We start from the raw sequence: 13,378 nt of genomic DNA, 5'->3' as shown, positions 1-13,378 counted from the left end.
GTGTATATTTTCATATCATACCTGTGTGTATAGTGTAATATCATACCTGTGTATATTTTCATATCATACCTGTGTGTATAGTGTCATATCATACCTGTGTGTATACTGTCATATCATACCTGTGTATACTGTCATATCATACCTGTGTGTATACTGTAATATATCATACCTGTGTGTTTACTATAACTTTACCCGTTTATAATTCTAAAGCATGTCTATATTTTGATGAAGATGCTGGTGACATGTGTTGTCAGTAAAACCGGTCAAGCATAAATTTAATATAAGCCATGCATACTTCAAACACTCAAGTTTTAAAAGTCCATCAAGTGATGAACTTCCTACTCAAACTGGCCCAGTACTGAGAGCACAGAGGTTTATTATGCAGGCAAACTCCCACATGAATTATCATACACAATAAAACTTGTATCGGGCTGTAAACACATTGAGTGGTTGTTTATTTTATAATACCAGACATAGTTGTCACCTAATCAATATCGCCTCTCTCCATCCTCACACACAACCCGAGAGGATGCTGCCCGAAATTCAAGGTTATTCAAGGTTCATCAAATACTGCCCATTGAACACAGAATCTGATAGAGGTATCAACATACATATGTGTATACCACAGGAAAATCTACCCCTAACACTCCATGTAATCTACACCTTCAGCACTCAAGTGTCAAATATTACAGGTATTTTCCAGCCAATCGATCTGCAGTTTATTAATTATGATGGGAATTTGAATTTCACACAAACATACACGATTCCAGAGCATGATTAAGTTCACATATTTCCTTCCATATCCGAGTTCTATATGGTCATCCTGGTCATCCCGGTTGTCACGTTTAAACGACCAGAACACCTGAAACAGGTGGTCCAGTTGGCTTAACGATGAGCCTGGTATGACCCTCAGGAACAATAGGATTGTTTACCATCTATAGATTATGGACTTTATGAAACCCTCGTAACTGAATCTATCTGACCTACATTGCAATAAAAGGAAAACAAACACAGCATTGTCAATGGGTTCCAATATTGTGGGCACATACAATAGCTGTACCATTATAAAGACTGACAAAATATTTAGACAACATAGAACTTAGAATACCACCTGACCTCAATCGTATGTATAAATCTCCGCGGACCAAATGAAGTGCATTCTCGTCTCTTACCTGCCATGCCTCTTCTGGCGGCTTCGTCGCTTAAACTCCATTTCTAGTTTCTTTAGAAATTGTGGTTTCACCATGCACACTGACTGGGTAAATTAACAAGCAGTATTCCTCCAATCAATAAACATTCGTGTATAATTTCCTTTTATAAATCCACGTTTTTATTTGCATGTTCTAGTTTCCTACAGGACACAACGAGAATATCCTCCAACCATGACTCACGACGATCATTGTGTAAAACAAACTCTGTAGGCATAGGATGCAAACGTTGACGGTTACCACGCAAAACAATCAATGTGAGCTCTCGACCGCTGTACGCTGTGTCCAGTCTCAGCTACGGCTACGACTACCCAGCATTGCCTTTCCTTGTCCACATAGCATCCATCTTTGATTGCCCAAGGTCTTACAAGTCAATTTTCTTGATTGCTATACACTGTCACAGTGTACTATCATCCTACATATATTCAGTGTCAGGAAGACTTCCTGTGTGTATGGTACATCCACTAGTATATAAATGCATGACCAGCCTCACTCCCAAAAGAAGACATCTACATAGAAATACAATACGTTCTTGACTAATTCATTCAGTATTATCGAACAAAAGACTTTTAAATTTTACGATAACCTGGCATTTATTCATTTTGTAAATGCATTGTGTTTTATGTTTGAAATACCAAACAGGGAAACAACGGTTCACTCATGGCCAGAAGCAAATTCTCCAAGAATAATCAATAAATAGATTGTACATGCATGACTACTGCACGGCAGAGAAACTCTCTCAGCCAATGAAATTGTATGGTGTTGGTCTCTGTTCTGAACAACCCCCTCCAGATTTCAGCATGGAGTTTTTTACAACACTTCTGGCACACAAAGAGGGCATGTACATATGATATGCTGCAGCATTATCGAATGGAATCAAAGATGTATGTTAATATCTTGGCCAGCAATTCTCCTATTGTGGAAACCCTGTATAGCCTTCACTGTGGCTGTTCTCTCTCCGAGGTCTATATGACTATAGTCCAACTGTACATTGTTATATCCTCTACGTGTAGCGAATTTCTCCATAGCTGTCAGCTTTCCATTTATTTGTCTATCACACTTTTCATGTAGATTATCGATAAACCATTATGCAGAGTCAGAATTATAACACTGGAGAGCGTACGATTTACAAAAGCATTTTTGCTTCTGCCATTTTCTGTAATGATATTATATATGTATACGTGATTCCCTATACACTGTGTTACCCAACACGAGTCATAAATGGCTGCATAATGTTTAAATTACAATGTTATAATATACAGTTACACAGTACAGTAACGAATATATAAATTATTTTTTGCAATGTCACTAAGACTTCATTGTCGGACGACATCACATCCAGGGTGGCTTCAGTTAACAACGTAATTTTACATACAGACTGTCGCTAATTCAACTATATCCACTAATTGGAGGTATATCCAGTCGTCCTCAAAACCACCTGAAACTTCCAGGTGTACAAATAATCAGAATGTTAGCTACCACTCACATCATTACACCTGGAACTGGAGTCAACAATCTCATAACTGATATCCCTTTGTAAAACTGTCAACTCTACATAATTTAGCTGGTGGAATTCAATACCAACAAGTATGTCAGTCAGTAAATTACTGGTTTATCCAGTCGGTTGGGTAGGGGAAAATTACATCCGGGTATAATTGTCCCGTGAAATAAACAAAATATCACCACACAAACTCAACATCACTCTTAAATTTAAATCGTAGCTGGCAGGTTATTAATTGTTGGTAACCTTGACATGTAAACAGGACCCCTGAGAATGGTTTTAAAGTGTCTTAAGTATGTGAATTAAGAGTACAAAGTACTACTTCCCAAAACAGAGAAATTGGGGACACAATGTCAAGTACATTTTGGCCTTCATGTGTATGTGGAAATATACGTATCGTATTTATCCTTCAATACACGCCGGGGTCCACCATACCAATTCTGACTCATAGAGGGTGGGCTTATTACAGGACAAGAGGCCCATGGGCCTTAACGGTCATCTGACAAACACTTACACTTACAGCAGGGACACACACCCCAATCCAGCATTATTACCATAAATTATTTATCGCAGCCAGTTATGTTTTAGATCAAATTTGGTTTTTATCCATTTAGCTTGTCCAGGAAGAGCAGCATCATAAAGCAAAATTTTAGCCAAGTTCCCATTTTTGGGGCATGCCCCTCTGTCCCAATGGGTCAGACAAGACTCATTTATATCAATTAGGATTGCCTTTCCCCAATGATGTTTCATACTAAATATGGTTGTAATCAATTCAGGCATTAAGGAGGAATTGCATTTTTAAGAAATGTTTAACCTAAGCGCTCCTTTTGCCCCATCTTTTTTTCCCCAGGGGTCAAACCTGTCTCATTAAAAAATATGATTGCCGTCACCTTATGTTTCACATCAAATTTGGTTGTAATGCACCAAAAGGTTAGGGAGGATTAGGATTTAACAGCAAATATTCACCAAAGTTCCCCTTTTGGGGCCCTGCCCCTCAGGCCCCAGGGGTCACACTAGCCTCGTTTATATAAAATATGACCACCCTTCCCAAAGGATGTTTCACACCATATTTCGTATTAATCTACCCAAGGGTTAGAGAGAAGTAGGATTTATAGCAAAAATTCACCAAAGTTCCCCTTTTGGGGCCCTGCCCCTCTGGCCCTAGGGGTCAAACCAGCCTCATTTATATAAAATATGACCACCCTCCTCCAATGATGTTTCACACCAAATTTGGTAATAATTCACTATGGGTGTTAGGAGGAGTAGGATTTTATAGCAAAATTTCATCAAAGTTCCCTTTTTTGGGCCCGTCACTCTGGCCCCAGGGCCAATAAAATATGACCACCCTCCCCCAATGATGTTTCACAACATATCTGGTTGAAATCTACTAAAGGGTTAAGGAGGAGTAGGATTTTATAGCAAAATTTCATCAAAGTTCCCCATTTGGGGCCCCGCCCCTCAGGCCCTAGTGGTCACACCAGCCTCATTTATATACAAGAGGCCCATGGGCCTTAACGGTCATCTGACAAACACTTACACTTACAGCAGGGACACACACCCCAATCCAGCATTATTACCATAAATTATTTATCGCAGCCAGTTATGTTTTAGATCAAATTTGGTTTTTATCCATTTAGCTTGTCCAGGAAGAGCAGCATCATAAAGCAAAATTTTAGCCAAGTTCCCATTTTTGGGGCATGCCCCTCTGTCCCAATGGGTCAGACAAGACTCATTTATATCAATTAGGATTGCCTTTCCCCAATGATGTTTCATACTAAATATGGTTGTAATCAATTCAGGCATTAAGGAGGAATTGCATTTTTAAGAAATGTTTAACCTAAGCGCTCCTTTTGCCCCATCTTTTTTTCCCCAGGGGTCAAACCTGTCTCATTAAAAAATATGATTGCCGTCACCTTATGTTTCACATCAAATTTGGTTGTAATCCACCAAAAGGTTAGGGAGGATTAGGATTTAACAGCAAATATTCACCAAAGTTCCCCTTTTGGGGCCCTGCCCCTCAGGCCCCAGGGGTCACACTAGCCTCGTTTATATAAAATATGACCACCCTTCCCAAAGGATGTTTCACACCATATTTCGTATTAATCCACCCAAGGGTTAGAGAGAAGTAGGATTTATAGCAAAAATTCACCAAAGTTCCCCTTTTGGGGCCCCGCCCCTCTGGCCCTAGGGGTCAAACCAGCCTCATTTATATAAAATATGATTGTCCTCCTCCAATGATGTTTCACACCAAATTTGGTAATAATTCACTATGGGTGTTAGGAGGAGTAGGATTTTATAGCAAAATTTCATCAAAGTTCCCCTTTTGGGGCCCTGCCCCTCTGGCCCCAGGGGCCACACCAGCCTCATTTATATAAAATATGACCACCCTCCACCAATGATGTTTCACACAATATCTGGTTGAAATCCACCAAAGGGTTAAGGACGAGTAGGATTTTATAGCAAAATTTCATCAAAGTTCCCTTTTTTGGGCCCGTCACTCTGGCCCCAGGGCTCACACAAGCCTCATTTATATAAAATATGACCACCCTCCCCCAATGATGTTTCACAACATATCTGGTTGAAATCTACTAAAGGGTTAAGGAGGAGTAGGATTTTATAGCAAAATTTCATCAAAGTTCCCCATTTGGGGCCCCACCCCTCAGGCCCCAGGGGTCACACTAGCCTCATTTATATAAAATATGACCGCCCTCCCCAAATGATGTTTCACAACATATCTGGTTGAAATCCACTAAAGGGTTAAGGAGGAGTAGGATTTTATAGCAAAATTTCATCAAAGTTCCCCATTTGGGGCCCCACCCCTCAGGCCCCAGGGGTCACACTAGCCTCATTTATATAAAATATGACCACCCTTCCCAAATGATGTTTCACAACATATCTGGTTGAAATCCACTAAAGGGTTAAGGAGGAGTAGGATTTTATAGCAAAATTTCATCAAAGTTCCCCATTTGGGGCCCCGCCCCTCAGGCCCTAGTGGTCACACCAGCCTCATTTATATAAAATATGATTGCCCTCCCCCAATGATGCTTCAAACCAAATTTGGAAGTAATCCACCCAAGCGTTAAGGAGGAGTAGCGTTTTGAAAGAAAAAGTTTACGGACGGCGCACGGCGCACGGCGCACGGCGGACGGCGGACGACGACGGACGAAGCATGATGACTATAGGTCATCCTGACCCTTTGGGTCAGATGACCTAAAAATATGACCGCCCTCCCCAAATGATGTTTCACAACATATCTGGTTGAAATCCACTAAAGGATTAAGGAGGAGTAGGATTTTATAGCAAAATTTCATCAAAGTTCCCTTTTTGGGGCCCCGCCCCTCAGGCCCCAGGGGTCACACCAACTTCATTTATATAAAATATGACCGCCCTCCCCCAATGATGTTTCACACCAAATTTAGTTGTAATCCACCCAAGGGTAAAGGAGGAGTAGGATTTTATAGCAATATTCACCTAAGTTCCCTTTTTGGGGCCCCGCCCTTCTGGCCCCAGGGGTCAGACCAGCCTCAATGTAATGATATTAGTTGGTAATTCTACTGAACTGCTATAGATATGCATGGGCTTATTACCAGGCATGGGCTTATTACCAGACACAGACTTATTACCAGACACAGACTTATTACCAGACATGGACTTATTACCAGACATGGGCTTATTACCAGACATGGACTTAATACCAGACATGGACTTATTACCAGACATGGGCTTATTACCAGACATGGACTTATTACCGGGATGGACTTATTACCAGACATTGGCATATTACTAGATATGGACTTATTACCAGACATTGGCATATTACTAGATATGGACTTATTACCAGGCATGGGCTTATTACCTGGAGACATGGGCTTAATACCAGACATGGACTTATTACCAGACATCACCTCAATCCAAATGACAACTTACCGACACCGACATCTGTATAAAGTGTTTTCCTGTCCAAGACAAAGGAGCCATTGCCATCGTTTTCTCTTTCTGATAAACATATTTCACAAATTACATCAGTTTAAATTTTCTGATGAAAACAGTCCATTTCCTGTCACTCCTGGGTTCTTTTTGAAACTATGTGCATACTGGTGAAAAATTTCACGCTATAAAATCCTAGGGAAGTCTCCAGAATTGTTCAACCTTCTACCACCTCCGGACCAGTCTATATCGACTCACAGATGACCACTTCACACCTGACGAACCAAACAGCTGCTCTTAGAACCCACATGATATTATCCAATTTTTTTTTCTCTTTTGAGAAAAGAATTGTTTTAATTGCAAAGATGTTGCTGTGTCTAAGTTGAATTGCTGATGAGAAGGAGGAACTTGTGTGAATCAGAAACAGGTAGGATAAGGAGCTCAGTAGGGGGGAATTCCACCAACTACCCGGGGCCCTTTGGGCAAGATGTAACTGTAAGGTGTGTATCGTATGGAGGCTTACCAAAGTCAAAATCTACTAGCAACCATTGCCAAAATCCTCCAAGCCATTCCACTTTTATCTTATCTTTTAATGTATCAGTTCTCCGTGAAAACTTTCAAAATATGTTTATGAATTTTGTTAGTCATATGATAAGAGGAGAGATGTTCTCCTGTGAAACATCATTGACTTTTATCCTGTTTTTTTATGCTGAGGTGCTTCCATCACCATTCAGTCTTGGCACGGACCGTGAACTATATAATTCAAAACCAGTTCATCTCCTTTGAGTAAGATATTGCCAATAATATTTTGAAATATTACGAGCTTTTTTTATTTTTAAAGTCTAATAATAAGAACTTTTTAATCATGAAAATGATTGTTCAAATTTCATAATGGCTCTACAGGTTCCATAGCAACAGTTGGATCAGACCAACTCATCAACTGACATCATAAAAGTCTGATGGTTTCAAAGATTGTTCCCGAAGCTTCAAATGTGTTTTCTAACTTGTACTTGTTCCTCCATCATGCTCAATTTCTCTGATACCTCCACTGGATGCATATAAGCTAAAGGCTTTTAACGAGAGGCCAATAGGGCTTGTATTGCCTGTCTGTTTTGTTATTTGAACTATTGAGAAGATGTAAGTTAGTTTTATGAAACCATCTATTAATACTAACCTCCAAATTAAAAGAAAATATAATTCTTATACATATGAAAGTATCCAGCAAGAATTTCACATAAGTAGATGTGTTGCCTGCACAGAAAGTTAAAGAGTGATTACTAAGGTATCTATTTATAGTAACAGTAGCCTTCAGACCAGTAAAGAAAACAATCCCATGCATGCAAACATCTGTGCTAAGGAAAAACTGCATGAAATTTGAGTTTGATTTGCCCAAGTTAATTTTTTTTCTATTTCTAGTATCAGTGACCTTGACCTTTGGACCAGAAAAGCAATCCCAACCATGCAATTGTGATAAAGAAGATCTACAATATCAGCCCAAGACAAGCCACATATCCGACATAGTGATACCTATATACCACCCTATATGCCATCTGCTTTTTGCAGGCGACACAAAAATGACTTGACCAATCAAAGGAAATGGTAGCCATTTTGGATTTTTAATCGAACCCAAAAGTAACAGAACTAATAGACTATGGTATCATTGCCGACAAAGTGAAAATCTTTTGGTTCTAATTCCCCAACTGAGCCCCACCAATCTGCTCCAAAGGGGAGCAACACCATAAAATATTGAATTCCTGAATTACGATTCAAGACCTCTTCTGCTATTCTGAACTACGATATTTTCCGACAGAAAGGTTTATGGTCGAAGGACACAGACATCGGATGTTGCACCACAGTACCAACTTCCGTGAGATGGGCGACCTAATAGATACAAATTTCAAAGCACATTCCTACTTCTTGCTTTTAAATAAAGTCTGAAATAACATTTCTCAAAGGGATGAAATCAATGGTCTAATTATTTCCAAATGAACCAGGCTTGGATTGCATTGGTAGTAGTAATATCTAGGAACCCATTAACCATCTCAGAAAGGGATCGAATTAAGGGCTCCAATTTCAGGTTCTGGACACACTTCCTCATCCCCAAGGACGGCCAATGTTGACACATCAATATGTCGGCCATATGTCACCAAAGCACCAACACACAGAAAAGAAAGGACATTTTACTACGGTGTTATTCCTGTTGCTGACTCAGTCATACAAAACATTCCATCGTTAGCAGAAAATTGTAGCATTGGAATGACATCCCTTATGAAAGGCACCAACACTATTTCATTGGGGCGTTAATTTGTGTTGAAATCCAAACTTAATAATCTTTACATTTCACCAATTTAACCAAAAAATGTCAGAAATATTCAACGAGTTACTTAATCACTCCTACTTTAAAATTTGGTTAGTGACAAATCTTATTACATTCATACAGGCATGTGTATGTAATTTCTTATTGATTACATAAAGAACTTTGATTTTATCGAGTTACATATAACAGTTACATCTACACACTCAGCTTCTCCATCTCTAGACTGGTCCCCTGTCTTTAGAATATTAAAATTATACAAAATTCAGCTTTATATTTTGGTCTCTAGGATATGTCTGATTCTAGATTCAAGTTTCAAACTAGGGGGAGATAATCTAGTATTAGAATTCAGCTAGGCAATTCCTTACGAAAACTTGGAGCCAAGTCTAATTCATCCCCCGTAAACCTCAAGCACCCATCGTTATATATCCACCTCCGACTCCAGTTTCCCCCCTCCAATCCTAGACCTACCACCTGGTACATGGTATATCTATATATACCTGTGTGTTGAAGCCTCCTATCTTCCATTTTTTTTTGTGTGTTTTTTTTTGCTTTTGTGGCCCCTCCCCCCTGCCAATTACTATGTCTTTCCTTAAAGATATGTGAATCCCCCCCTAGATACTATTCCTCTCCCTCAGAATTTGTTAACCCCCCCCCCCCTCCCCCCACACACATACCAGCCCCCCCCTCCCCCCCCCCCCCCTCCCCCCACACACATACCAGCCCCAGGTACTATGCCCCTCCTGAGATTTGTAACCCCACACCCACCCCCAGGTGATATGCCCCTCCCTCAAGATTTGTAATCCAATTCCCCCTCCAGGTATTATGCCCCTCTCCTGAGATTTGTGACCCCCTACCTCCCACCCCATAGTGATATGCCCCTCCCTCGATGGATTTGTAATCCAACTCCTCCCCCCTCCCCCTTAGGTAATATGCCCCTCCCTCGCTGGATTTGTAATCCAACTCCTCCCCCCCTCCCCCTAGGTACTATGCCCCTCCCTCGATGGATTTGTAATCCAACTCCCCCCCCCCCCTCCCCCTTAGGTAATATGCCCCTCCATCGCTGGATTTGTAATCCAACTCCCCCCTCCCCCCTCCCCCTAGGTACTATGCCCCTCCCCTGAGATTTGAGACCCCTACCTCCCACCCCATGGTGATATGCCCCTCCCTCGATGGATATTTAATCCACCTCCCCCCCCCCCCCCTCCTCCCCCCCCCCAGGTACTACGCCCCTCCCTAGACAGACCAATACCCTCTCTGTGTTTAGTCATGGTATACACATATACACAATCTGTTCTACGATATTAAGAATCAAGAAGTCGATCAAAAAACACACAAATGCACAAGTGCAAAAGAAGATAAAATGTTCCAGCCTACATGGTAACACTACAAAACCATCTGTCAGTGTTCTTCGCGATCTACCTTATCGGAGAAAATATAGACAAAAAGACGACTTTGGGCTGTTGAAAATTTCTACCTGCACAGCGGCAGATGAGGTAGTCTTCCCTTTCTCATATAGTGCCTGATATAACACTAGACACCCCCTGTGGTCTAGACTCAACAAAACTATCTTATGTAGCATCATATACCACTAAACCGATGGTCCTTGTTGGTAGGGAGGGTGGGGTATTATTTAATCATGAAAACTGCAAAGGGCTCTACAACCTTGTAAAATTAATGGATTGTAAAATCCTAAACTCACAAACAGATGTTCTTAAAGCATAAAGTCAGCAATATACAGAAATGTGGATCTTTCGAAGTTAATTAGCTGCAGAATTCTATCAATCTTATTCGAGTGATATCAATTTTCTCACTCCATGTAATTTCAGATATCAATTTTATAATGACCAATGAAAACACTATTTCTTATTTGCTGCGTTCCAAAACCTTGATTTTTCAAGTGTTTTGACGCAGATGAAATGACGTAAATAATGGGGTTGCTTGGTACATCTTTGGTACAAATATTGTACGATATTTACTTTACTGAACCAAAGATAACATGTTTACCAGGGAATCCCGACAGATAATGGCAAAAACTGGTAGATATGTTTTGACTTACGACTCACGTACACCCTTATTTTCCTCCATGAAAGACCAAATCCTAATATTTTTAACAACTTATAACAAAGTAACATGTTTCCTGTTTTATTATCATGCTTAAAATTGTACTAAACATATAAAGTTGTTAAATGATGTTGAGCTCGCCTGGTAAAATAATTAACAGTAGAGAAAAAAGTGATATTCTCAATGTCCTCTATACTGATGTGGTACCAACTTGTTAAGTTATGCAAGTAATGGGTTTAGAAAAAAAGGTAAATCTACAAAGATGATTCAAGCATGCAATTTTATAGTCCCCAATTTAGCCCAGCCCATATCCCAACCCCACCTCATCCCATCCCCCAACTTTGTGAGGGGTAAAAAACCAGCTGTTCTTAGAACACCCTCCTCCCATTTTAACTTACGTAACTTGTATAAGCAACTTTTAGTATAGACATACTTACCTTTATATTTTTATATAGATATTCATATGGTAGTTGGGCGATAAGAATTTCACTGACACAAAATTTTACATGATCTTCAGTGAATCTAAAACTTTGCAAAACATCCCAGATCCTGTAGATAATGAGATTTCAGGTAAAGGAATTCTCCTTTTTTGTCCAATACACAACTGCGATAAAATTTTGCAGGGCATATATATCCTTGATAAACACAGGTAAAAGGCATGCATGTTGCCCTACTTTCAGGGGTAACCTGACCGCCTAAGTCTAGACTTCCAAAAACTTAATCAGATTCAAATCAAAATACCTGCAGCGTCGACACTCGTTTTCAGCCAAGTTTTTTGTTGCTGTTTTGTCATTGGTCTACTGAACAGTCAACTATGGGCATTACAGGGGAGGCTGCACCGGAAAATTATCACCCAGGTGAACACTGACAGGTACAAGGGAGTTATGTACACAGTAAAGTGTGCGTGAAAAGTATCGATGGTTGTTAAATTAAATACACTTAAATCTTGCATTCTATAGCTTCTAAACATATGTAACTATGAAAATCAACCATAAACCAAAATTTTGAAAATAACAAAATAAGTTTGTTTACATTTTGAAATATATATATTATATAAGAAGCCTGATAGGACAGAAAAGCCTTGCGGCAAAGTCTTGTTTTTTGTTATTTTATATATATTTATTGGGATATTTATAATCATGAAAATGTATTTTTCATCACCAAAGCATTGCAAATATTGAATATCAGAATAAATAAATCACGATAAAAAAATATGTATATATACCATCATGTATATAACTTGACATTTATATAAAGCTGTAAAGTTACCTTTGTCTTGAACATGCCAAATCTTGGTTGCAAGAAGTTTGTAGTGGACTCCTTACACACATATGTCTTTAAAACGTATGAGTGACCTGGGTTCGAAACCTTAGGGACCTGCCTAAAGGCTTTCCCTAAAGGAGGACACCTGACCTGGGATGATACCGATGCTGTAGTAGAGATTCCTGGTAAGAGATTTGAGTTAGAGCCAAGAAGACAGGGCTTACACTAGTGTATGCTATACACACAACCTGGTGTACACGTTCCTGCTGTTTTTGTCATTAACGTCAGCGTAAGCCATGCACCTCCGAATCAGATTTCATGCCCTGCCATCTCCAGTGTACATTTATCTAGTAAGCCCTTAATCATCTTGCAATTACAGGTCCATGCGCTACTCACGAAACTCACTTTTTTCAACTAAACCAAAAACAACCAAACAGCGGACCTAATTACAAGAGAGTCGAACTCTGTAAGAAATGATGACTTAAAATTCAGTTTGTGCGGAAAAAAATGGATCAATGATGAAGATGACTTTTAAGATCATCTTTTCTTGATAATAGACACCAATTTAATGTAACAAGCAAATTAACCAACAGGGTACAGTATAGTGATACCATCTGGAGAAAGTATTGTCTGTAGAGTTACAAGAGTTATCTCCCTTACACTAATACTGTATATCATGCTGTATCGGTAACGGGGGAGGAAGTAAAATACTTTCCATCACCATATTGAACTTTTTCATTCAATATCATCCTTATCATACTTCTTTTTTGTATTATTTAAACTTAAATTGGTACAGAAATGAACATATTTGTTCTTGAATGTCTAATTGTTTGAACATGTATTATCTGTCATCGAAGGCTAATTAATGTCATAGTTTTGAAACGTAAGTAATGTTTATAAAAATAATTGTTCTGGATATAAACATTTTCATAGAGATTTACTTATTGTTTAATTTGACTTAATTGACACCATACCTGTCAGTATAATCAGATAAAAAGCTATTTTTCGCCAAATTTGAAATTTCTAAAATAACTGATAAAGAGCTATTTTTTGTCAAATTTGAAATTTCTAAAATTAATCTTCAATCAAATCAGCTACATA

General features: G+C 39.3%; 1 protein-coding gene across 6 annotated transcripts in view; it reads right to left on the bottom strand.

The window, feature by feature from the left end:
• Positions 1-13,378, bottom strand: part of LOC117330815 (IQ motif and SEC7 domain-containing protein 2-like) — a 76,380-nt gene that overhangs the window by 22,675 nt on the left and 40,327 nt on the right. The window contains exon 1 of one of the 6 annotated variants that reach the window (XM_033889321.1): positions 12,284-12,445. The exons of 4 other annotated variants lie outside the window; for them this stretch is intronic. In XM_033889321.1, the coding sequence (XP_033745212.1) occupies positions 12,284-12,345 (62 nt within the window). In that variant the 5' untranslated portion in view covers positions 12,346-12,445. Of the gene's footprint in view, positions 1-1,172; positions 1,594-12,283; positions 12,446-13,378 lie in introns of those variants that run through there. One more of the 6 variants, XM_033889320.1, reaches the window with a different exon arrangement.

Source organism: Pecten maximus, chromosome 7, assembly GCF_902652985.1.
Source record: "Pecten maximus chromosome 7, xPecMax1.1, whole genome shotgun sequence".
NCBI classification, from domain to species: Eukaryota; Metazoa; Mollusca; class Bivalvia; order Pectinida; family Pectinidae; genus Pecten; species Pecten maximus.
The sequence above is the reverse complement of the archived record's forward strand: the minus strand, read 5'-3'. Positions and strand labels throughout refer to the sequence as shown.